The sequence below is a fragment of the Gavia stellata genome, chromosome 9 (genome assembly GCF_030936135.1).
Source record: "Gavia stellata isolate bGavSte3 chromosome 9, bGavSte3.hap2, whole genome shotgun sequence".
NCBI lineage: Eukaryota > Metazoa > Chordata > Aves > Gaviiformes > Gaviidae > Gavia > Gavia stellata.
The window spans coordinates 11,104,243-11,130,370 of record NC_082602.1 but is presented as its reverse complement, the minus strand read 5'-3'; the positions used below and the strand labels follow the sequence as shown (position 1 = coordinate 11,130,370).

Below are 26,128 nucleotides of genomic sequence, written 5' to 3'. Positions count from 1 at the left end.
GACTTCTGTATTTTTAGTATGCAATTTCCTGTATTTTTTGCTATCATAAAAGTGATCGTTTCCTTTAAATCAGTAACAATCACTTTTACTGTTTGTTGCTAATGTTAGATTTTCTTCCTGTGTCGTTTCTCGAGATTACGAAAGCTAAAATAAAGAGAAACTTCTTTTAGCTCTCAAAAACAAAGGACTGGCTTAGAGAATTAGAGATAGAGTTCAGAAAGAAAACAACTTTCTATTTTGCCTTCTCTCTGACTTGTGTTTCGACAGCACAAATACAGTACTAACAGCAGAACCTGAGAGTTACGCTGATTCCTCCAAATCTTGCCTCAGAAATGAGTCCCACAGCTCCCTGCAAAGTAATTGGTCTAATTAGGTGGTAGGAAGGAGCTTCTTTAAATTCCTCAGAAATTAAGACGTGTCATCCGCTTAACATCTTAGCATCTGTTACTGCCTTTTGCACATTTCTCCACTACATCACTCTGAAGGACACTTTCCTGGACCTTTCAGAGAAAAAAAAAGACAAAACCCCAGCCCTTGAAACAGAGAAGAAATTGGCTCTTTCTTCAGTGGGATGAAGCACGTAAGGCATTCCACCCCTTCCTTATTTCTCAGTTTGGTGCACGTTTGCCTGGGTGAGTACAATAATCACTTTGTTAAGTAAAAATATAGGAAGATACAAGCATAACCTTAAATCCTGTAGTAATCCTTACTGATGTGGTAACGTTGTCGTGAAATATTTTCCTTGGCAACTGATCCCTGTGCAAATGTTACCCTCTGTGTTTATATATTTGGAGCTTTGTTTCAAACGGGCTGTTTTGAATCTCTAACAGTCAGTCAGTGGAATGACAACTAATTTGTTGTTTCTTGTTTTTTTTTTTTAACTTTGTTTGCTGTTGTCTGGCAGCAAGTAAGTAACTATTTAATTATGGCTAATTGTTCATGCAGTAGGCATAATTCATGACAGAATGTGCTTAGAATACTGGGTAAGGTACCGAGGCAGTGGGAAAGTTTCAGACTTGCATGTGTAGAGTAGGGGAGAGGTATACAGTCATTGCAAGCTGAAAAGGTTAATTTTGCAATGAAGCTGTCTGGAACTGACTGAGATTTTGTGGAGAGATCCTGCTACTTGATTTGTTTCTGTTGTTTGTTTTTTTTCATATACTTTCCTTCTCTATTTGCTGCTGTGTGAATACTGGCACAGTGGCATGCAGAAGTTATTTTATTGAAAATATCTGTACCGATACAGTTCTGAAAGTCCGTTGCAGCAACTGGGTATGTTACGCACTCATAGTATTCCCAAAACAGCTCATGTTTACTGAGAGTCAGGTAACAAAGCCAAATAACTGCCACCTACAAAACATTTTTCTTTGGCTTCTGTTTTGTTTTAATTGCAGTTCAGGCAAATTATGCCCCCTATTTCTTTGATAATGGAGCCAGAAGCACAAACGGGAACATGGCACTCCTCAGCCTTTCGGAGGACACACCTGTTGGTCAGTATTAAAATTAGTATGTTTAAATTGTGAAACTGGAGCTGCTTGCTCGTTTGATTAGCAACATATATTTTGTTGTAGGTTGTTGTTATGCGCTGTGGTCTTGAATGTTTTTCTCTCAAGCTTTTAATTGGCCTCAATTTAAAATGACGTGTTTGAATGGGAGCTGTAATTTAAAGCATGAATTTTAGCTCCCCTTTTCTTGGTCCACTAATCTATTCACAGCGTCAGAGCACAGACCTTTGGGGTCAGAAATGAATTCATGGTGGTGAGGACTTCTTACCAAATCTGTAAATGCTTATGAGAAGAAAGCCTAGTTGCTAGTAATTTTATCAGCCTTGGTAAAAACAAGCTGTACACTGAAAAGTAACAGAGGCGTGATTTTCTTTAAACAGTTATCACATTTTTCATGTTTACGGTACAAATGGTAGAAAATGTTTCCGGTTGGAGTGAAAATTGCTTTGGCTAAAAAACTGGTGTTTTTTAAAAAGGTTTGGTTTTGTTTTATTGACAATCCAAAAATTGATATATTTTTCAGCTTTCAGCATTTTAAGGCAGGTCTATTTATGCTTCTTTTAACTGTAGTTGCATTAAGAAAAAATAAGAACAGAAAGGTGATTTATAATCAGTATTTTCCATAGGGAAGAATAATTTCCTAACACTCAAAAAATTTTGTGTCGAATATATTACGGTGATGAACACCACCTTTTCTTCAAACATTGCACTGAGGTTTTGTTTAGGATTTGCTCCTGTTTGTAGCTTTTACAGGCTAAATCAGAAAAGTATTTAGCTATTGCATATTAAGTACCAGAGCACCCATTTACTAGCTGCCTCGTGCATAGAGGAGAGAGATGGCTGTGCAGAGGCGTGCACCCAAAGCCTTCCCCTCCCAGGGCTTAGGCATCCGGGGGAAGCGAGGATGAGGGAAGGATCCAGAGGGCACAGCCTCTTCTGGAAGACTGACACTGCCACCTTTGCCTTCCTAAACATGACCAGGGTCACTCACTTTGGGAAGCAGCTGGCTGGGGTTTGCTCAGTCTCCATTTCTAGCCCGATGGTGTTAATGCCAGCCAAGGTCCACACCGGGCATGCTGGGGGGTGGGGAGAGGGTGACGGGGAAGCAGTGACTTCTCCTTTGCCTGCTCAGCCAGAGAAGAGGAGTTGGGGAAGGTGGCACAAGAAGTGACGCGTCTAGCTGATGAACTTAAAAAGAGCTTGCTTATGATGCAGTAGGGATTTGCTATGAGCTCGGTCAAGCTTAAGTGGAAACCTCAGCTGAAGGCCAACAGTAATGTACTGGCACTTTCAAAAGCCAGAGGCAGACCAAGGAGCTGTGATTTTTGCTGTACTTCTGCCCGGATTCACATGGAAACCACGCTTTCTCAGCCTTGGCGATCTGGACAGCTCTGCTGATTGCTGGAGTAAGATTAGCCAGTGGAATCATTTGTCTAATAGTGTAGATAAGGGTTGTAATGCCAGATAGCCACAAAATAAGACCCTGACTCAGTTTGTTTGGGATGGTGTTTGCCAGCTCAACCACTCAGACTGCAGGCAGCATAACTCACTCGCTTTCCATCAGCCGCCCATTCCCTGGTGTGGAACCAGCTCGCAGACATTTACAGAGCATCAGCCTCTCCCTGCCACCGCTGGGAGCCTCTAGCCACCTGCGTGGGGATGGGGATCTAAAGATGGCACAGAGCCGCAACACAGTCAAAAATGTCCTTCCTATCAGGACGGCAGCACCACACGGTCTCTCAGATGACAGTGCTCCATGCAGCAGCAAAGTATAGCAGTAATTTTCCGGGGCTGGGACCCAATGCATCTGATCTGGGGCTGCAGGCAGGCAAAAAAGGGGAGTGTGCATGCCTTGACAGCAAAACAGCACTGTGAGGGATCACAGCCTGTGTTAGCATTCTTGTAACTAGCCTGAGTAAGAATAGTGACAAATATGTAATGGGCTTTTGTATGTGCTTTTGTAGCATTAGCAAACAGACTAGGTACGCAGAGGTCCCTGGAGAGTTTATGTTTTGGTTGCAGCGGTGATAAAGCTCAAGCTGCTCTATCTTCAGTGCTGCTGTGCCTCGTGCCTGCTGGCTTCATCCAGAATGTGTTTACATGTGTTTACCTTGGCTGGCTTCTACTTCTAATTTGCTGTATAACTGTGCTTTAAAAGACAAGAGAGAAGCAGCTTCTGGCTTAAAGCTCCAAAGGTGCCACCAAAAGTATTTCTCTGAGGTGAGAGGTTAGGAGGTGTTGAGTTTAGGCTTTTGCAGAGGGCCTAGAGAAACCCTTGGGAAAGGGGGATAAGAGCTTACTTTTGAAAAGTCCGAATGTGGTAGCTTTGCCATGCAGCTGCTAGTGTTTCTTCCTTGACTAAAAGCTCTAAGTACTGCAGGGTCGTCTCTTCTGAAAGCACTTTGGGAAGTTCCCTTGGGACGCGGCTGCTTGGGGTTTGCTCAATGCAAACTGCTGCTGCTGCCCGTGTCAGCACAGCCGGTCCTTGGGGATGATTTGGCAGAGAGGCTCCCAGAGGAGGGCACAAATGACACCGGTGCTTTGGTGCCAGGTGTGCATTCAGCTTTGCACAGGGCGAGAGGACCAGTGTTCGCATCAGACCATGGTCGGAGCTTCATGCCAGAGCTCAATGAGGGCTCACACACTGCCTGCGCTAAACGGCTGCCAGGCTGGCCCTCTTCTGTGGCCCCAGCGAGGGGTCTCGCACCACAGAGGAAGCTATTACTCTTCATCCCTCTGCCCCGATCTCCTCCAGAAGAAAGAGAAGGAATCTGGTCTCTCGTGTCCATGTGCAGTCCTGACCATCCACACTCCAGCAGTGGTCTTTCAGTTCGAGCAGGATGATCAGTGACAAAACAGGGGAATTAAAACTTCCATATGTTTGATTCTGGATGGCTTCACTCAGGCTTAAGTGCTGCAAAAATGGGCAGGTTGCCATTAGGTCTTCCCTGTGCTTACATAAAATTTGGAGTCACAGGCAGGATGCGTTTCTTGGCAGCAGCCAGTGTCTGATCTGAGCAATGCCATGAACAGCAGCTTTAATAAACCTCCAGGAATTTTACGGTCTTTGGCCCCGCTGAGATTACAAGCAGTTGGCAAAGTGGTGTGTGTTAGTCGTATTCCCAGGCATCTGTAGGCAAGGGACATGCAGCACTTTTGAGCACCAAAAGGGGACAATGGATTATCTATGTGACTGTAGAAAGAGAAATTGCAGTGCTGCAGCTGCATGAACGCATCAAATTCAAGAAAATCACATTATCATGCTTGTTTCATCCTTGACTTGACCTTCTTTTCCCTGGTGCAATTGTGCTTACTCACAGATAGTTGTAATCTACCAAGTTACATACATTGTGACATAAGTTAGCATAAAGCCAGCAACTATTATTTCTGTGTGAAAGCTTGAAAGTGTCTGCAGATTCCCAGATCCTGTTTATCGCTGCAGAGCATGAGACCCCTCGAGATAAGAAGGGCCAGAACAGCAGCCCCTTCCAGCGCCAGATTTAAGAAGAATGGGGAAAGTTATGAACTGAAATAGCAGTTGCAGTTTGTGTGTCTGGCAGGGCAGGTGGGTGATCAGCTCTTTGCAAAGAGTTGCCTGTGTACATACAGAATCTACATGTGCTCCTAATCAAGGTCTTAAGGCATGTGTGGGATGCTATTTCAGGTTGTTTGTTTCATCTTACCTCATTAATCCCTGTAAGCCCTCATAGTGGGGACAGAGTGGGACTGAGAACAGCTGCAGACCAAGGGATTGAAGCATGCTCAGAAGGCCTAAGTTCATTACTCTCTCAAAGCCCAAGCATCATCAGTGCTCTGCAGATCTTTGCATGCCTCTCATCCTTGCATTTTTTCCTTTCTGTTTTTCCCCGTGACTCCCAGGTATGCTCCCCCCCCCCCATTAAAAGCCAGTTTGCAGTGGCAATTCTTTTTTGATCAAGGTACAGCTGCCAGCTACCTACCGCTGGCTAACTGACCGCTTTGGGTCGCTCGATCCTTCCAGCTTCCCCTGTTGTCCCTGCATGCTCCTGGTCTCCTTTCTTCCCATCGTTCACAGCTGGCTGTGGAAAGCCATCTTGTCCTCTCTGGTATCCATTGTTCCTCCTCTGTTTCTGTCCCCCTGCTGCTCCCCAAACTGGTGAGGCTCCCTGCTAATGTGTTTCCTGGTCCGTCCTTCAGTGCTCAGTGATCCCATCCTGGCATTCTGCCCTCTCTCTGTTCGTGTTTCTGTATTTCATCCAGCACAGCCATAGTAGCTGAACCTGCAAGGAATTTTTTCTGCCCACAATTTATTTCCAGCCCTCCTTGTCCCAAAAATATCTGAGTGAAAGAATTAACATGCTTCTCTTTCAAATTATAATTCCTTTCTGGCTGGAAAGGACACAGACATGGACAAGTTAGCCCAGGCTGTGTCTTGGAATCTGGAGACCCACCACGATCTCGCATTCAGACAACTCCAGAAAGGCTAAATTTTTTTGAAGGTGCACAAATATTCAACTTTTTGCAGAAACTAAAATCTCACCCCTAGGAAAGCTAGGAGCTACCAGAACAAAACTGTTAAACGCGGCCTGCTTTCCGCATCACTGCAGGAGAGCTAATGCTGTGCAAAACGGGGCCCCTTGCAAAGCAAAGGGCTGCACAGGGATGCACTGAGCACCCGCAGGTGTTACAGCCCTCGCTCTTCTTTTTAAGCTTCTAAGAGAAACTGCAGATACATCAGAAAATTGCCCTCAGATGCCTTCTCCTTGGAGTCGGTTGCTGTGGGTGCCGCGGGGACACGTTGCTGCTGGCCGTGGCGCGGTGTTCCGGGCCCCAGGCTGAGTGCTTGCTGACGGACGCCCCTCTCCCCGACGCCGGGGCTTGCAGCTGCAGGACCTGTTTCAGCTGCTGCTGTAGCAGCCATGGCTTTTGGGCCGCCAACCCTGGCTGTGTGGCCACTTTGCCAGCCAGCGCAGGGTGCCGGGGTGCAGGGAGGGAGCAGGAGTTGCCTGGGCGTGCTCAGGAAGGGGCAGTAGCTGGTAGGGAATGGGAAAGGAGCCATATTTGAGGTAGTCTTGGTGTATGGTCCATGTCCCCCAGGAGCCTGAGCTCTCCTGTGCTTGCAGTGTAAAACAGCCGTCTGTAGTGTTAACTGTCCATCACCTTTCCTGGTGGGGAAACAGGCCTTTGGCTGAGACAGGGGGGGAGCAGGCACATAACCCCAGGTGAGATGCTATTTGCTGTGACATTGGGAGCAGAGGTGTCCTGTCCTGGGAGCATGGCCATGGATGTCCCTCTGAGCATCTTGTTAACAGATGGCAGCTGTGGTGGCAAAGGACAGTGAGGGGACTGAGCACAAGTCCAAAACGTGCTTGGCTTTTTTAACTTGGCAGGGAGGGGATTTGATTGCTGAGTGTCACACAGTGGAGAGGGAGAGCGTGTCTTCAGTGAGAGGGAAAAACCAGCCCCAGAGCACATGGACAGAGGCTGACAGCGAATAAATTAAAGTCAGAAATTAAGTAAAATGGAGCAATGGCATCATGGGACAGCCATTCAGCCTAAGTGGCAGGAGCAAAGAGCAAACGACTTTTAAGATGGAATAGGAAAACAGAGCAAAAGCCTGGTGTGGCTCCTGGGAAGCAGCCACAGCCGGGAGCAGCGTGCAGCTCCCCAGGACTTCGCCGTCCCAGCCTGCTGCACCATCCCCTAGGTACTCAGAGCATCCAGCTCTTCCGACTGGGGCCCTTACATGCCATTTGCCATATCCCTGGGTGAAGACTCTTCTATTCCCTTATCTTTTTGACAGGGAGAGGCTGTTTACTTGGTACTCACTGATAAGGTTTTAGCTGGTTTTTTCATTTATTTCCTTTTCAGCAAGTGGAGGCAGCACACTGAGAGGAGATTTTTAATTGGCATTAACACTGTGGTGAGAAGTGTTCCTAGGGCCTTGATGATATGGAGAGTATTGTGCAGTGAAATTACAATTCAGACAACATTAGGAATTATAATGAGCTAGAAAATAAATTTTGATCCGCAATCCAATTTAAAAGGCACACAAGTGTCCTGTATTATGCAAAATGAAGAAGTATCGGCCTTATCTAGGAAGCAAACAGTCCAGTGTAAAGATCAATGATGTCCTTCATTACTTGCTCAGAAACCTCAGTAATCTCAGTCTGTACCAATATCAATGTTTCTTCTCACATTTAGCAGCAAGAAAATTCCGGGTTTCCTTATAAGAAAATTGCTAGAAAACATAGGAGAGAAAATTGTGGGACTGGAAGAACAAGGTTCAGATGTCTTCACCTGAACTTTCACAGTCTATTCTTCTCTAGCACATGCCCTGCGATCCCTGAGGAGTGGTTTGCAGTTCGTGCACTACCAGCATTGGTAGCTCAGGGCAGCCCCAGTCACAGCACTAGACCGTCTGCCTGGTTGTTGCCCCCAGGCTCCAAGACACCCCTAGACATGGGTGTTTCTCCACTGCACAGGCAGTGCTGCTCAGCAGCTGCTGTAGACGTCCACACGTGCTAGAAACAGGCGGGACAGCCAGTGGTATATGAAGTGGAAGGGACAGAAAAAGTCAAGAAGGGCAGAAAAGCAACTAAGAAGTAAAAACTTCTAATGACCGAAAAAGGCTGAAGAAAAGTACTGTATTGATAATGATGTCAGTGAAGTGCTGACAGTTGACACCTGAATTCTCCATTTGGCCCCAGCTGTGACATTAAGACACAGCTTTTGAAGAACAAGAATAAATGCAGTCTGTGCTGGTGCTGCAGAACCTTCAACAGCCTGAAATGTCTGTCTCTTATGTAGACAGCTGTATCAGGAGGCAGGTGTCCTTTCAGGACACTATTTTATATCAGCCCTAGTTTATTCCTCTCCTTGCATTTCTTTGTACCCACACAGTTCAGTTGTTACAATCAGAAAAGTGTCTCATCATACCACTCACTGTCTTTCCCTAATAATTTTTGGGGATCTCAGTTACAGTTACAGATGTGTTGTTCTTTTCTACTCTGTTTTGTGGGAAAAGTCCAAGAAAAATGTGGGAAGTGTTTTCTAGTTTTGTAAACCTGTTTTGCAAATCTTGCCTCTTTGCTGGCTGGCTGAGCCAGCTCGTAACAGGGTCTGTTGTTTGTGCTCCTGTGGGGCCATTGGTTTTTGCCATGTGAATGTTTTTCTGTACAAAGTTGCCCAAATATTGCCCCGGTAATTATCATAAGAAGTTTACTCCTAAGTGAGCACAGATCCCACGTGGCTTGGCATAATCTCTTGCTATGCAAAGAAGACAGCCGTGTTTTCTAAGTATCACCACTGATGCCTGGACATTGCATGTCCATTAAGCCCACTGATCTGTTTGCTTCACATTTTGCATGCCAAGGAATAAGCAAACGAGGAGCGAAAGGTTGCATTGCAAAACTGAGGAAACATTCAAGAAGGCAGTGCTGTGGGCAGGACCTCAACAAAAGCTCTAGAGTTAAATAGAAGCTTATGGATGTGGTCAGTGAAAAACTCCACTGCCACTGCAGAGAGGATATGAGAAAAAGATTACGACACTTGAGGACAGAATTAAAAATCTGTCAAACTCAGGGCCAGAGTAGTTTAAAACTGGAGTTTTCTGGGTTCCCTTTAACGCTCGTCTTCCTTAACTTTACGCTAACTTTCTTACAGGGATCCTTCCATCGTATCTTTGTGTCCTGTGGACAAGCGAAACTTACTACTAACTAGTGAGTCGCTTGGCTACAGTATTTCCAGTGCAGAGAACTTTGTTAGATGTAAAGCAGCGTTTCTGTTCCAAGCCTCTGCAACTGGGATATCGGAGGTACCTTAGGGCACAGCGGATTGGAAGGAAACAACAACAGTGTTTTATATTTCAGGCTCAGTTAACTGATATTTGTAAAGTGCTTAAAGTTATTTGGATGAAGATATTAATGCACAGTAGAATGACAGACAGTTTAAAAAAAAATACTAATAAACCCTCACCATGTTTTGAAAACGTGGGTGTTATAACTCCCCCAGGAAGTATCACTTCTGATAAACAAAGTCAGTTTACTGGAAAATCTGGCACCAACTTCTCAAATGTTTAAAAATAGAAATAACAATCTCTCTCTCCCCAGCTTGTGACAGAAATACATTGATGAGTTTAGAGAATTTATTCATTGGTATGAGCATGAGTGGGTGTGTTAAGTAGAGAATTTAATGAGAGGGAGCTAATGAGGGGGAGCGAAGTAGGAAAGAAGACTTCTGCATCTATTAGTTCTGCAAGTGGAAAAGTCTGCAAATGTCCTTGCATCTCCTGAGCTTCAGAGCCTGGGTCCAGCCCTGTGGGAGCACTGCCTTCAGCTGCCAGATTGTCTGCCTGCTAGTTTGCAATTTCGTGGTTCCTATAGAGCAGAAGTGCATGAGGGCCTTTTGGGACTGGTGAGGTTGTCACCCAGTCGTACAACAGCATCGCTTTTGTCTCACCTGGGCTGAGAGTTAGTGAAGAGCTTGTCATCTGTGTAAACACTATGATGTGAACAGTATTGATCTAGGTGTGGTTTCACAGGAAAGGGCCTGAAGTGAGAGAAACCAGCACTGATAAACTCAGATTAACCAGGAGGCTAAAAAGTGGCAATCAGGACTATTGAACTGTCCACTTACCCGTATTTCCCAGTAAGCGGGTTTGATTCGCAAAAGCTTTGCCTTCCTCAGGGGAGCTAAGTTTCTAAGGAGCAGACCAGTGAAATGCTCACTGGTTGAAGTAACCACAGGGAAATGCTGTTGCATGCCAATTTTTCAGGTACCCATGTGTACACTCTGAATGGAACTGATCCAGAAGGAGATCCCGTGACGTACGGCCTGGCCTATGAAGCTGGATCAAGACGCTACTTTTCTGTTGACCAGAACCTTGGAAATGTTACACTGATTGAAGAGCTGGACAGAGAGGTACAGTGAAACGGCACCCCTCCGTGAGTTCGTGACATTTCCTTCGGTTTAATTTGATCTGTGGCTTTGAGGGACAATGCCAGCTTATTTGCCCCTGAAACATGTAATATACTTTGCTGTTCTGAGACATTATACTTCACCCATCACATGGTTTTCCGGTTGACTTGCACCACTGACACTGCTATCAAATTTTTCAGCTGCTGTCTGTCCAGCTTTTGCTAAAAGAGAAGTTTACTCTTTATTCCTATCTTTCCCCACCCACACCCCATCAAGAGTTTAGGGGCAGTTACAGTCCTCTAATCCTCAGACAGGGGACTCTCCTGTCATTAGGTGGAAGTAGAGATCCGTGTAAGCAGTGTTCCAGGACACTTCTCTAGTTACATCATAGCCCTTTAGCCCATGTGTAACCATATGGCTTAAAGATGTTCCCAGCAACAGTGGCCTTATTCTGGGAACACAGGCATTGAACCCTTCATGTCTCCTTCGCAGGGAAGGGTACACAGCACTTAGTAAAACTTTCAAAATGCTGTGTACTGAGATAGAAGACTTTTGAACCAATCGTGCCTTTTTAGGGAGTGTTTCTTGAAAAAGATGACTGATTTTCACTAGCACTTTACAGGACAACAGGCATTCCCAGACCAACCATCTCTTGATGGTAGCCGTAGAAAGTCCAAGGAGCCCCGCAGCTGGAGCCTCTGAGGGGTCTTCCTAGCCTCTGCTGTGATTGCTTTGTGGTATTAGTTGTTACTTTCATCTACCTGCAAAGACACATTTAAATCTGCAGTCCCTTTTCCTATCAGGGCAGACACCATCTCTCTAACAAAGGAATTTTCTTGGTTTACAGAAGGAAGATGAGATTGAAGTTATTGTCAGTATTTCAGATGGCCTGAGTACAGTAAGTATTTAGTTATGCTGTAGCTTGTCAAACTGTCTGTCCCCACATACCTGCTCCTATTAGATTACCTTACAGGGACTATCTCATTTTATCAGAAAATGTAATCTCATTAGAGTCTTGCCTCCTGTTTCAAGAGCCACTGAACTCCCAGTAACTCAAGTCTCACTCCAGCTCGTTGCTCAGCTATTTGAGGATAATTACGATGTAGTGTGAACTGGAAGACTGAGTTAGTGGCCTGCAGAATTACATCAGCTTCCTATGAAGTTTCACTGTCAGCTCAGTAGGATTCATATCTAAGAAAGACCTGGAGGCTTTTTGGAGAAATGCATGACATTACAGGAACTAGCGTTGGACATCCAAGAGCTGACTGTCCCTCCACCCCGGCAATGTTTCTCTAGCATGACATTAAGAAGATTTGCTTAGGCTAAAAACACATCTAATCATTAAGGACTTACCTGAGGCATTGCACAAGCATCAAATCCCAGTTCTACAAATTTCCTTGGCATTTTCAGTTTACGGATGGATGCTGTCACAGCCAGCATGTTAGTCTGCCAATAAGAGGACCTGGACGTGGACTTCATCACCAGAGGTGCCACAAAAGTTGGACCCTCTTACTATCCACAAGACTGGATAACTTTAGAGCTCCTCCTCATCTCAAACGAATTAAGATTATCACAACAAATGTTTGGGAGGTGCCAGTATCCTACAGGCACAGCTGCCCTGGCAACATCTGTAAATAGGAAATAATGGGATCACATCCACATGTCCACTTGCAGACAACTACGAAGTTTTGTTGGTCAAATGTTTGCTTCTATATTTTTAGAAAAAGAACACACATTTTGTTCAAGATGGATTGTTACATATTAGTACTGTGTATTTGTATATCCAAATTATGCATGCTCTTAAACTAGTATCGTGATATCAAATGAGGCATTAATGAATGCTCTTGGTTGTCAGGTACCAACTTTTACAGTCTTTTTATGTATTCTCATAAAATACATTATGATATCTTGAATGCCATAAAGAAGAAGAAAGACTTTTGAAAATCAGCCCCAGTCTATAATTTATAAAGTACTCTGAGACTTCTTATTTGGAGATATCTGGGTGTTCTCCACAAAGGAAATTCTTCTGGATTATGGGAGTTTATGTATTTTCTTTTATGTGCTCAGTTTTGGTAGTGTAAAGATATTCTATTGCAACACAATTTTTCATTTCCTTTGACTACACCTTAGCAGGCAAATGAACAGGTACATGTTGACAATCAGCTTGAGTCATAATATGCTCTAAATATTCTACTCCAGGTTTCTGAAAAAGTCAGGATCCTTGTAATGGATGCTAATGATGAGAGCCCGGAGTTCATCAATACACCTTACATAGTCCAAGTCCCAGAGGTTGGTGAAGTTCCTTTGCATACCGGAGGTATATTTCAATAGGATGTAAAGAGAAGTTAGTATGTTTTCAGTAGAATAACAAGATGTGCAGGACTAACTTGCATTCTTTTGGTTTAGGGTTTGGGTAGGTATTTAATATTCACTGCAAACTTACGGAATAAGTCTGTAGGTACTTAAGGTGTGCTATTTTGTGGGTAAGCTCCAGGATGTGAGTCGTTGGGAGGTTTTAGAATTGACTTCAGTGGGAATAGGATGCGCTCTGTCTTAGCTGAGATTTCCTGTCATTTTTATTCCAAAAAGTTTTTCTTCCTTCTTGTTCCTCTCCAGTTTCCTCCATTTTTAATCTCTTTCCTCTTTTCTTTCTGCTCTTTGGTTCCCTCAGTGCATTTATATTCTTTCTACCATCACTCTCTTTTTCTGCCTCCTTGCATGCTCATTTTTCATTTCTTCTAACTCACCTGGTTTTCCACTTCTGTGTGACTCTGGTAACTCCTTCTGGTCACAGAACGCTCCCTCTGGCAGCAGTATCTTTAAGATTGAGGCAGTGGACAAAGACACAGGTTCTGGAGGAAGCATCACCTACTTCTTGCAGGTAAGGTATTACCTGTACCTTCAAAAATCATCTCTCATTTACTGACATCTCCGAAATCAGGTTAAAAAAAGATTTTGAGGGTTGAGCCTGCCACTAGTGTCTATAGGACCAATTCTGTACTGTGCACAAGAAAACAAGCGTTGACAAAACGGGTATCGTCTGATTGCGAGCAGCCAAGCGCAGTCCAGCAGGCAGAAGGAGGAGCTGGAGTTGCCACTGTCACTCCTGTGCTTGGCAGCAGGACTCCTGATGGCAGGGCTCTTGTTGGCGGACTGACGGGGAGAGCAAGTCTAACTTGTAATCTTGTATGCGTATGGGATTTCTAAAGCATGAAATAGCTTTCTTTAGAAAGCAAAATGCACTGGAAACCCAAACTTGGACTTCAGCGTACCAGGCTGGTGCATAATTGAGACCTGGTTCACAGTGTGAAATATGAGCTACTAAGTCTTCTCACTGACAAAGCCATGCCTGCTTGAAACCAGCCTTTTAGGTATTGTCCATTGGTGAAGAACAGAAGGGACTCCGTATTTAAAGCTGAATTACAGACCTGCTGCATACCAAAAGGGCAACTTTTTGCATTATATCCTTCAAATTCCTTCTTCCTACAAGCAGCTTCATCCAGATTAGCTACAGTTCCCCTTATTCAAGAGATAACAGGAAAAAACCCAAACCCGATTTGTTGCAATATTTACTTTGGATACAAGTATGGAAACAAGTTGGAAGATACCTACATAGGACTAAAGTTAATTCTGTTAAGAGCTTGGGCATACTGTGAAAGAACACCTTGAGTGCCTTGTTGAAATTTAGTTTTCATTTCACCAATTATGATCCATTTAAAATACAGTATGTGCAGGATTCAATTTTGCACAGGGCTTTTTCCAGTAAGCCGATAAACTATGAAGCCAAGGAACCGCAATTTCAAACTTCTATGTCTAGTTGATATATTTGTGTGGCAAGAAGGTCACTAAATATGTGTATTTCTTGAAGAACTGTTGCCATGTCTTTTGGTACAATCTCTGGGAATTCTCAAGTTGCACAGAAAGAAACCTCTCTGAAAGTCTGATGTGGGCTGGTGCTGACATCTGCTGAAAAGGCCAAGATTATCTGACAGTGACCATTGTGTATGGGTACCCAAATGGAAGTGTGCTTATAGATATCTCCAGTCCAGAAGAATGGAGGGACATATTTTTTAGGCCGTTTTGGAAATCAGATGTCTTTTAGGTTTTATTTGTATATCGCAAAACCCACTCCATTGACAATAATCTATGCATGAAAACTTCCTGCTTTTTTTTAAGTCAGTAGAACTTTGAAACACTAAGGGATAACACCTTTTTTCCTCTTCCGTTTCCCCTCATCTTTTTTTCTGTTAAGCCTCCCTACCTCTTTCCATGCAATGAACTGTCTTAACCAAAGCTTAAGATTTCACAATGAAATACTAAAAGATTAAAAAAATCTACACTGCAAGGTAACTGATTTATTCTGAATAATGAGAGACTCGTGGTTGGTTCATGAATTGTTCATAAACACACAGAGGTGAAATTCATCAAATACATTATTCACCCAAATCGTATCATTATTCTAGTCTTTTCCCTTAGCAGATGAAATAAAAGATGAATCCCTACGGCAATCTTATTTCCATACCTGTAACCTCTCACTGTTTCTTCCTTTCTTTTCTTCTAGAACATCCATGCTAATAAGTTTACAATAGACCGTCACAGTGGTGTCCTGCGCATCAAAACAGGGGTCACCCTGGACTATGAGAAATCAAGAACTCATTTTGTTGTCGTCGTAGCCAAGGTATAAAGCTTTTATCTGACACTAGAGGAGGTGGGGGGTTGTATTTGAGTAGGACTGCTTAGTTTGAATACAAGTGTACCTTAAAGGGTTGCTGAAACATGAAGCATAACATTGAGGCAGCAGAGTCACTCCCTGTGTAATATCTGGAGGCGTGGGAGGTAACATGGAAAAGTGGGGGAGGAAAGGTGACTGGTGTCTACTGCTGAACAACATCTGGAGGCATTTGGCAGTGGGTTTCCCACACTTTGCTTAGGTCCCAGCGCCGGGATAGTGAGCCCTGCTGCAGAAAGTCCCCCGTGTGTTTTGAGAGTCACCTAGAAGTGAAGGGTTGGTGTAGGCAGCCCCGGCTTCAAGAAGCTGTCAGCCTTTGGGCAAATTCAGGTGCCCAGGGTTCCCTCATGCTGCCCGGGGCATGGCCCTACCACAGCAAGAGCAAACCCCTGGCAGGGAGGCAGTGTGAGTCACAGTCATTACCCACAGTAAGACACAGGGCACAGCTGGGCACAGCTGGACCCAGTGCAGCACAAGTGACGGACTTCTTTTCTGGAAATATCTGTGGATGTTTCCTTCTTTCACTTCTTTGCTGCCTTGTGGCAGGAGCTTATTCAAATCCTGCAAATATTGCTGCACATCCCTTGTTGGCACTGTCATTCTCAGCAGTGCTGTGCCTGTGGCGTGGCTGAGGATTCATAACAGGCATTAAAAGTTTATGGATTCTGAAGTAAAGTCTCCCAGCGTCCTGTGGGGACTTGTCACACAGACAGACTCCTATGGGTGGAAAGAGGATGATTTTGCTGCTACTGATGGTGACTTTGAGTTTCTCATGTTTTATGAAAAATGTATGGATCTTTTTATGTATTTATTTTAGCCAGGGTTCATCTGAGGAGAAGTAACAAATTTTGGCTTAAATGCAGCAGTAAGGAGGGAAAAAATGAGCGTATCTTTCCCAAAAAATAGAATTTTTAGAATTGGTGCAGCAGACACGCTGAACAGTTCACACTCTTATGCACTAGCATGACTACTGACCTCCAGCAGGTGCTCTGAGACTGAGGGTGTTAAAAGCTTCTGAAATTGCAAGTCATCTTTCTAATTGGTTCTGCTGTATCAGTAGCTCGGAGTTGATTGTAGTCAAGTCCTCTGAGACTGTTTACACACTGTGGCTGTCTAACAGTTCTTGGCTGCACAGCTCCTCTGTTCTCTCACTTTATCATGTAAGAGTCCCTAGGAGACTTTGATCATGTGCCCTGTTTAATTTCCCCCTAGAAATGCACTACCTTGCTACTGCGTGTTGTCTTGTGTTTATGACGACTATATGTGGGATGAAAAGCTGGAGACCTTGGCCACTAACTTTTTCCATCAATTTCCAGCATTCTTTTTTCCTGCAAAAAGAATGAATTCCCTGTCCCCTGTGGTGTTGATAAAAGATCACCTATGACTGCATATATTGGCACAACCACTTTTAATATAAGAAATTACTTCTGAGACATTGCAAGCTGTCTTCCTAATCAGAGAGGGAGCAGGACAAATGGAAAAGAGAAGGGAACAGGGCAGCAGAGATTAATGTGTGTGTTGAGAGAGAGAAGGGATTCCTGGGACTGCACTTCTGAAGGCTCATGAGGCGCATGCAATGCCATAAGCTGTTTTGCAGACATGTTTCAGCAGAGGGATCTGATGATGACTTCTCTTCTAGGATGGTGGTGGGAAGCTCAGGGGAGACAACAAAGTGTTTTCAGCCACAACAACGGTTACTGTCAATGTGGAGGACGTTCAGGACACTCCTCCCATGTTCATCGGGACTCCCTACTATGGATACGTCTATGAGGATACACTTGCGGTAAGTGCTGGTTTTTGCCTGTAGGAGAACAAGCGCAATCCTTCACATCTCAGTCAAGATGGCCCTATGGTTTCTAGCACAGGCTTTATTGGAAACTAGAACCTAACCTCTGATTTGACTCCTAGGTGAAATGAGCTGACCAAATCTCAGACTTGTTCTTATTTACATCCATTGCAAACTTGCCATGCAAGGCTTCCCGTTGGTGTCATTAAAGTCAAAAAGGATTCTGCTCATTTATGTTGGTTTAAGCCCAGAGAGTGACTAAGAGCTCTTCCGTAGCTGAGACCTGCAGAGGCACTTGGCCGAAGGCTTAAGCAGGTTGTCAGTCACCTCAGCTGGACACATCATGCTAGAAGCCTTTGTGTGTTTCTGTGCTGTGTGGTCTCACGGTGGTTTTATTTTCTAGCTGACCAGTCTGGTACCAACAGCTGGTTGTGCAAGGTGTGGGGAGAATTTATGTCCAAATGCTCTAGACTTTTTGTGCTGTCCCATGGACGTCACCTGGGGAGAGGCGATCCTGACATCCCCAAAATGCAGGATACTTTCTGCTCAGTGATGGCTAGATAGGCAGAATGGGCCAGGAAGTCCTCCCAGGCCTAAAACCCACCAGATTACCAGACAAGCAGGGGCATACTTAGGAGAACCACTTACAAGTGGGGACACCGCATGTATCTGCTGCTGAAGATGCCACTTCGTATCTGTCACGGACACAGAATCCAAGGAGCACACTGAGCTCCTGGCTGTGCCATCACCTCAGAAATGCCTAATGGCAGATTTGCTTAAAAGGGAGTATACAGCTTAGCAAATTAGTTTATTATATCCACCATGATGCTTTCAGCCACATATCATTCTTGAAGCTGGAAATTAATGAATTTTCTCTATATCTAAGCAGTGGCATGATATTGTGTATGGATCAGCTTTCACCCTGATACATAAGATTTAATTTAAATTTCCTTCATACATAGGATGAGAAATGGTATCTACTTATGAAATTACCCAAAATTAGACTATTGATCTCTTTGGCAGTGTGATTGCACGATTTTCACCTGATATTCCCTTGAGTTTCAGGAAAGAACATGTCTTTACTTTCTGTCCAGAACTCCAATGTACACTGCAAGCCTTGCATGACTATATATTGCAGTTCAGTGCATAGGCTGTTGTATTTCAGCAGGGCAGAGAAGTAATGCTTGTGTACTTTGCAGATGTTTGGGATGAATGATGTTATGTATATTGATTTATTCTGCATAGTTACACATAGATCTTGAAATAACTATCAGGTGCACACAGGAGCTAGTGTTTACCATGGAAATGGGAGTCAATAAATGTTAATTGCATCCAGCCTGAGCTCATAACTTACACCATTATGATTATACAATGATGGAAGAAGCACAAACCGGTCCTTCCCAGTGTGGGTTTTGCTATTACAATGAACTCCACAAAGAGAGATGCGCTAGCTGATTCTAGTGTTGTTTACAGGTTTGGTGTTAGTTTTGTAAACTTGCTTCTTTTCTCCTTGGTGGAGTTGTCGGGATTTATAAGTACTCTGTCACCTTCAAAGGGACTGCACTGCATTTTGTCCAGGAGGCAGATTTTGTTACAGCTTCCAGCACAAATTATAATAAATACAGTTCTGTATTTCCAGTTGCTCTAACAGGACCTTGCTCTTGTTCGAAAAATTGACTCAAGGGTTGTCATGAAAACGTTCCTTCTTGCCATTTGTGATTAACTGACAGTTACTTCAGTGTTCCCTGGTTTTGCAGCCCCAAACAGTAATGCTTTGTTTCAGAGGCCTAAGTTGCACAGCTCATTGCCGCTTGGGTGAGCATTTGAATGCTGACAGTCATCATCCCTCTGAGCTGATAGGAGTAGACACACAAGCAAATAGTCTCCGGTACGCAAGTTCTGCACATATGGCCCACATCCACGTTACTTGCACAGAAAGAAAGACAGTGAAGGCTTAAGGACAGTTAAATCACTATAATTTTCATCACAATTTTATGCCCTAAATGTTCTGTGGGCCAAGTTGCTTTGTGATCCCCTGTTTGCTTTTGCTGCCTGTCTGAACTTAATTAGGTAGGACCAAAATGACCTGATGACTCCTCAGCAGCTGCCTGTGTCTCAGCACACTGTGTGGCCATGGGGCACGCAGCAACGCCGGGAGCCTACACAGCAGCTAGCAAAGGGCATCTTGGTAGGGACCCAAACTAAACCTCAGGTCTCAGACTGGTTACTTCAAATCCTCTGTCCAAGTCTGTGGCTCAAGGTAGGTGTCCCTGGGCACAGCTTCCAATTGCTCCTGCGGCCAGCCAGCCCCTGGGCTGAGGGACTCGTGGCCACACGGGCCCTGCAGCCGTTTCACACCCGTGCTGTCGGCACTGCCGCAGCAGTGGGCACAGGGCAGCCCGTGGGGCGCAGTGCGGTGCTCCTGCGGGTCCTCTGGAGATCACCCAGTTGAGTTGGAAAAAAGGACAAACCGGTGGGGCACTGGGCAAACTGGCACCGGTCTCTCGGCAGGCGCATGGCGTGCCCCGAAGCTGCAGCAAGCCCTGGCCCTGCCGGGGCAGCTGAGGACCACGCACCAAACCGTGGTTGCTCTGCCCTCGGTGCAGGCAGTGGCGTGGCGCTGGCAGCTGGCTGGCGAGGGCAGGGCGTGCAGCGGCTCCACAGGGAGTGAGCAGCAGCAGGGGTGTCCCCACTTTGTATGGAGGTACAGTGCACGGGCTGCCACATGCCTGGGAACAGCTATAACTTTTGATGTAGGAACAACATGGAGCTGGTCCAAGGAGTAGTATCCAGCTCCTGCTAGGCAAAGCCAAGCACTGATTTTTTTTCTGGCTGAGAGTCAACGGCCCCTGCTGTGTTCCCCATAGAGCACAAGCAATAGTACCCACTCTTCCCCCCACGCCTCACTGCAGAAAGACTTACGGAAGTTCAGTTTATTAATATGCAGTTGCAATTTCACTGCTCTTTGATCTCAGCACACAGACTGTGATTTCCCATTTCTCTCCAGGGCTCTGAGGTCCTTACTGTTGTTGCTCTTGATGGAGACAGAGGAAAGCCTAACAGTATTCATTACTGCATTGTGAACGGTGAGTAGACTTGTCTTGTATGAAATCTGAAGGGCAGTCAAAACAAGATCTGACATTAAATTAGAATGGGATGTGCTGGAGTTTAATAAAGCTGAGATAAACTCTTATGAAATAATGTCAGGTACCTCGAACAACTCCAGGGCCCTGTCTACCAGAGAACAGCCACAATACGATTCACTGAGTTTTAGTATCTGCTTCACAGAACTTCACTTGGAGTTGTTAACGTTGCTGATTTGTTAGGCATCAGTAGCCTGCTTGTCATTTCAGAAAGAGTAAAGGGAGATGCATTCACCGCTACTGAGCGTCTCTACCATTTAATCTGCGAGGCGAGAGAATGACCCAGACATAGTATTTAGAGGGATGTTTTTATTAATATTGTGATTAAAGTGGCTAAACAGTGAAACTTCTGGTTTCTTGGAAGAAATGATATGTACCAGTGAAGAGACACTGGCTGTACACTGCACTGGAAGAAAGTAGATGTTATCAGAAGATTAATGCTTTTCATCAGCTATTCTGAGGACGTCTGTCGCACATCTTTTAATAGCATAAATGTGAGACTTAGCTGAATTGATGAGTCATTAGCTGGTGAAGTCAACAACTTGTTTCAACTAAACTCCAAGCTGCAACTTTAGTTTTCTTTGGTTCTCTCTTCCTCCAAAATGAGACTTCCATGGCAACTGGGCACCCCAACTTCCAGGTGTGAGAGATCCCAAAATTTCCTAAGAGAAATCTGAGGTGTAGTTGCAGAGCTATACAGCAAGTTCTTCATTTTGTTACATGATCTAAACACCAAGGTCTAGAGAGGACAGAGAGGGTTGCAATTGAGGTTTTGCCTTGATGCGGGATGGGACCCATGCTGAGGTTCCTTATTCTCAATGCAAGGGAATAGATAGAAACGGGTAAAAGGAAGGTAGAAACACGGAGAAAAAAAGGTTGCAGAAGAGAATAGGTGGAAAATGAGAAAAGGTAAAAAGAAAGGTTCCGAATGAAGAGTAAGAACAAATAAATGGAATGAAATTGAGTAAGCAGACTAAGTGAAGACAGATAAACCAGGGAGAATGGCAAAGGCAAATAGGATTAATGCGGAAAGGTACTAGATTTCCAAAGAAAATAGAGAAGGACCAAAAACGTGCTATGGGATAAAAAAGGTAAGTGATTAGGAAAGAGTGGAAAATGAAGATGGAAGGGCATGACAGATAAGTAGCATATAATATGACTTAATGGAGACCAGGCTTTCCTCATGCGCATTAACACAGGATTTTGTTAGTATGAAATGGAAAAAAGGGGAAGGGAATATGCTTTTAGTGCACAGAAAGTTTGAGAAATAGATAGAGAACAAAAGATTACAACAGGTTTCTGCCCCTGCACCTCAGACCCTGGCATTACTTGTAACAAGCCATTATTCCAATACTTGCAGGCTGAGTTGTCAAGGGGCAAGAAAATACTAACAGCAAATAGGAAATTATATATTCTTTGTAAGAAGTTTTTATCTGGGGAGTGTGGGATAATTTTAGAAAATACTCCAATCCTCTGAACGTGCTGTACGAAGGAACACACATAATGCTACATACTCTGAGTTACTAATTTCCATGTGATAACTAGACAATAACATGAAGTATGGTGGCTTGAAACCACTATTGACTTAAGCTTCTTCTCAGTCAGGATGTACTTTGAGGCCAATGCATCTTCATAATTGACCATTGTATGAGTCAATATCTGTTCAATGTTGTGTCTAGTGTACTTTAATGAAGTTGCAGTTATTGCAGGTATTAGCAAAATGGGATACTATCATATGGTTTAAAAATCAGCAATGGAATTGAGATACAGAAAAAGAAAAATGACTGGGCTTTCAGGTCATCATCCTTTATTTCTGAAGGCTTGGTCTCCTTCATTGTAAGGGTTTTCCTCTCTTTTCCTTTCAACGGTCGGCTCTGCCACAAAGTGTAGATTGTGGCAAATACCATATGTAAAGTAGCACGCAGGAGTGCCCATAACCCCTTGGCAGAGCAGGGCAGGGCCCCCTGAGCTGCTGGCTGGTCCCTTCCCCAGGTACCAGCCTGCTTTTGGCTGTGACAGCGAGATGTGCTGAGACACTGCTGCCTCTCTGCAAGCTGGCATTTGCCTCAGCACAAATTCACCAGGTCTCAAGGGATCACCGCCCTGTAACTGATCTTCTGCTCAGATCAATGGAAGTTATGTCAGGGGCGGCAAAGTCAGCCTGCAGTCCTGTCCTGCCTGTGTCAGACTCTGCCTCAATGAGAAAAGCCTGAGTTTTACCCCAGATCCTCCAAAATCCCTTTTTGTTCAGGACAGCCTTGCAAGAGGCTGAGAGTTTTTAACAACTGAACGTCTAAGGTAAGAAGACGCTTCTCCAGAGATGCTGTCTGCAGAAAGAATGACTATGTTTCTTTCAGATGGATTGTTAGACTTCTCACCTTAGCTGATATTAGTGAAGAGAAATGTTCTTGTTTCTCAGAGACTTAATTATGCATTTGCTAATTAAAATAAGGAATGTCTATTTTTGTCTAAACCAGCATATAAAGAAGACAGCGTAATAGAAATGAATACCAAATTTGCATGCCTGGTTGCTGAGGCTTGAAGGGAACCTGACCAGGGTGGGAAGAGGGAAGTGAGGGCAGCTGCCCATAGGGGCCGAGCTCCACTGAGCCGTTCCTAGGGGAGGAAACCCTTTTTGGCTCTTACCTGTGTTTTCATCTCACTGTGACCAGGCATAGAAATGCTTCATTTTTGAAAAGTGGCTTCAGATCTGCTCATAGATATGGATACACATATGGACGAAGATATGCTTAATGAAGTGTATGGTTGATTGCTCATGCTTATTCAGGAAAAGGCAGTGTGGCATGTAACTAGAGCATCTTGGTTTTATTGCAGGAAGTGAAGGTTCCTTCGAAATCAGCAACACAACTGGAGCCATTTCTGTTATAAAAAGCCCAAATCAGCTCAAGAAAGAAGTGTATGAACTAAAAATTCAGGTATGTTCTGTGGCCACTTGAAGACTGTTGGTCTTAAATGCCACGAGTAGGCATGATTGTCTAAAATAGCTCAATTTATAGCTGATTTTACCTGTTTTAGAAACTACTTCCTATATTTGAGCAGAGTGCCAGATAGTATAAAAGAGAACAACCTGGTTTTGTTCCTTGGGATATCTAGTGTCTCAAATTACTTCTTTCAAATGAAGTCATCTTGTTCTGATTTTACCTCTGAGTCTAGAGAATCAACATCCTTTACAATACGTAGACAACTGTTCTCTGTGTTTTCAGATTTATTGCTAAACTGGGAATTAATGTCTTGTAACCTCTATGTGATGAGAGAGGTAACTGTCAAATCTGTGATTAGTAAAAGAAATGAAGCAGATCATGCAATGTCATATCTGTATCCACTCCTGAAGCATTGATCAGCCACATACAAATACAAACTAACACCTTGGTAAGCTAACACCTTGATGAGCTAGTATCAGTGTGATAGGCTGCATTATTTTAAGCAGTTTCTAAAGACCAAGAGTATAAAAATGTAGAGTTAAATTGTGAAGACTATATCAGTTTTGTTCAAGCAAATGCATATTACAACCACGAGTTTGTCATAGTAAGGACAATATTGTCTAAAGGCAGCTTTGAGGCCTTGCACACTGCCAGAACCAGTGTAGCATCCTCAAGGGCAACTTGCTTGCTAGTGGGCTCAAGCATGTTGCTGAGCCTGGCAGATCGTAGAGTTCCTGTTGTCCAAGTTAAACTCAGGCAGCGTTTCTTCCCCTAATCTCTCTGGTTTACTGCAGTCTGCTAGCACTTCCCAGATACAGGATTAGTTAAGCCCTTGCAAGCTTTGCTGATCTGCTAGTTATATCTGTGGTGACCCAGAGCTTGTGCAGGCTACAAAATCTGCCTGAGGAACCAAGAGAGTGTTGTACTACCCAGCACAGATAGTGACAGGCACCTCAGTTACCAGACTAGTATCTTCAGAGAAATTTAGCAGTCTAGTGCCTTTGGTTTTGAGCCCTTTGAGCAAAAAAGCATGTTAGAGATAGCGGTTTTATTACAAAAACATCAGCCAGAGTTTCTCTCCTGACAGAAGAAACATCTTAGGTTCAGTTCAGTGAATCAGGCTGCATGTTGGAATTGCTGAAACCCAGACAGATTTGATCATTCAGTTCAGAAAAATGCCAACTAGGTTTGCTTGTCTGTCCAAACTATATCCAGCTTAAATTAAGCTCATCTAGACAGCAAAGCAGAATTGTAAATCAGAGACTAAATCTCAAAAAAAGAAAAGAGTGTGTCATTTTTCTTTTTCAAATATTTGCCTAAAACCCGCAAGAACAGTTTTTCTTGCAGAGTTTTCAAGGCTGCAGTCCTTGCATGCAATGTGAAAATCAACTGCCTGTGGTACCACAGCAAATTTAAAGATTGTCTTCCTTTTCTATTCTGTCAACACTTTAGGCAAGCAATTATCCTGCCTCTATTAAAATATCTGTCTTTAGAGAACTGTTTTCACCTAGGGTGAGGTGCTAAGCTCACAAAATGAGGAGGAGAATTTTTTCACTGTGGCTTTATTGGGACTGGTTTATTACCATAATCCTCTAATCATCATAAACTTCAGTGTGACATGGACTGAGATTTCTAGAGAAATATAAAGCTGTGAATCTTTGTACCAGTTAGTGTGTTAGGGTGGTTTGTACATGCAGGACAATACCTGAAAATGGAACTGAGGAAAGAGAGTGTACCCTCATCATTATTCTCTCTCTCCTGCCTACTGCAGGCATCAGAAGTCAGTCAGGAAGGTGACATCTCAGTGTATGCTTTTGCCGTGGTGACTATACGGGTGGTCGACCTCAACAACCATCCACCAACATTCTATGGAGAAAATGGTCCCCAGAACAGATTTGAACTGACCATGTACGAGCATCCCCCAGAGGGTGAAATCTTGAGGGGATTGAAGATTACAGTCAATGATTCAGACCAGGTAAGTAGAAGCTATGTGGACTTTCAGTTTTCCTGCCCTATTTTCCCAAAGACTAGAAAGAGCTGTCAGATGGGGAAATGTCCTTTTAGGAACTCAACTATTTCACCTGCATTCCCCAAAAGCCTAGGGCAGACAAAGTAGTTGTAGGGTCCATTACCACAGACAGTTTGGACCCAGAAGTATATTTAGTCTATCATATACTGTTATGTCGATGAGAAGGGTGGTCCTAAAGCTGCAGCCCAGTTCTTGTGATGACGAAAGTTGAACAGTCCTTATGAACTTCCCCTAACTACTGGTTGTATTCAGTTGCTGACAGTGTAAAGTCCAAGAATGTACTCCCTTTGGAGATTTACTTAGAGCTTCCAATCACTTTAGTAACTTCAAGTGCAATTGCTGTCTTTATCTTCTCAGGCCCTGCTGGAAACAATACAGTCCATACCCTTACATTGATTTTATTACAATATATTGTCCTTCTGGTCCTTATGTTACAGCCAGAGTCTGCAGTGCATGCTTTGATAAATCATTCCCACTGGAGTGATATTTTTAAGTAATCTTAAAAATTATGCCAGAGCCAAACTAACTTTAACCAGACAAAGGAAAAGGAAAGAAGAATCCATCCATCTCAGCCTGCTATCTAACTGACCTGTGATGCCCGTAAGAGACTATGGTGATGGTTGCTATAGGGATGCCTAAGCTAAATACTGTATGAATGGCATCCATCTGAGTTAGCCTGAGGTTAGGTAGTGACAAGAGAAAAGCTTAAGGCATCTGAGAACTGTATTACTATTGGAAAGAGTGCTTTTATACAACTGTGCTCGGTATTGTGCTGGTTTGACTGTATTGTACTCTATCAAACCCACTAGCTTCTTCCCCCTCCCTCCTGCTGCTCTGCAGCAAGCAGATAAATGACTACTTTCAAAGCAGTGCTACGTCTATCCTGCTATTGTCACAGGGGATGTTGCTGCAGAAGGAAAGAAACAAACCCCATCTCTTCTATTTAGACACAAATATATATGTGTCACGTAGGCTGGCAAAATATTCAGGCTGTAAGTTAGGCTATAAAATAAGCAGAAAACATTTCTAAATACACTATAGATTTCTCAAGGAGGGAGGCAGTTCTCCCCCTGCCAATGCCACCATCCCTCCAGTG

The 26,128-nt window shown here is 43.9% G+C and overlaps 1 protein-coding gene across 1 annotated transcript in view; it reads left to right on the top strand.

Moving 5' to 3' along the window:
- The first annotated feature begins 571 nt into the window (after positions 1–571).
- The window catches only part of CDHR1 (cadherin related family member 1), a 46,381-nt gene continuing 20,824 nt past the window's right edge, over positions 572–26,128 (top strand). Inside the window, exons 1-11 of the mRNA XM_009818709.2 lie at positions 572–632; positions 1,395–1,490; positions 10,261–10,406; positions 11,251–11,301; positions 12,603–12,692; positions 13,198–13,284; positions 14,965–15,081; positions 16,772–16,915; positions 19,926–20,004; positions 22,897–22,997; positions 24,775–24,978. Coding sequence (XP_009817011.2) covers positions 572–632; positions 1,395–1,490; positions 10,261–10,406; positions 11,251–11,301; positions 12,603–12,692; positions 13,198–13,284; positions 14,965–15,081; positions 16,772–16,915; positions 19,926–20,004; positions 22,897–22,997; positions 24,775–24,978 — 1,176 coding nt within the window. The remainder of the gene's footprint in view (positions 633–1,394; positions 1,491–10,260; positions 10,407–11,250; positions 11,302–12,602; positions 12,693–13,197; positions 13,285–14,964; positions 15,082–16,771; positions 16,916–19,925; positions 20,005–22,896; positions 22,998–24,774; positions 24,979–26,128) is intronic.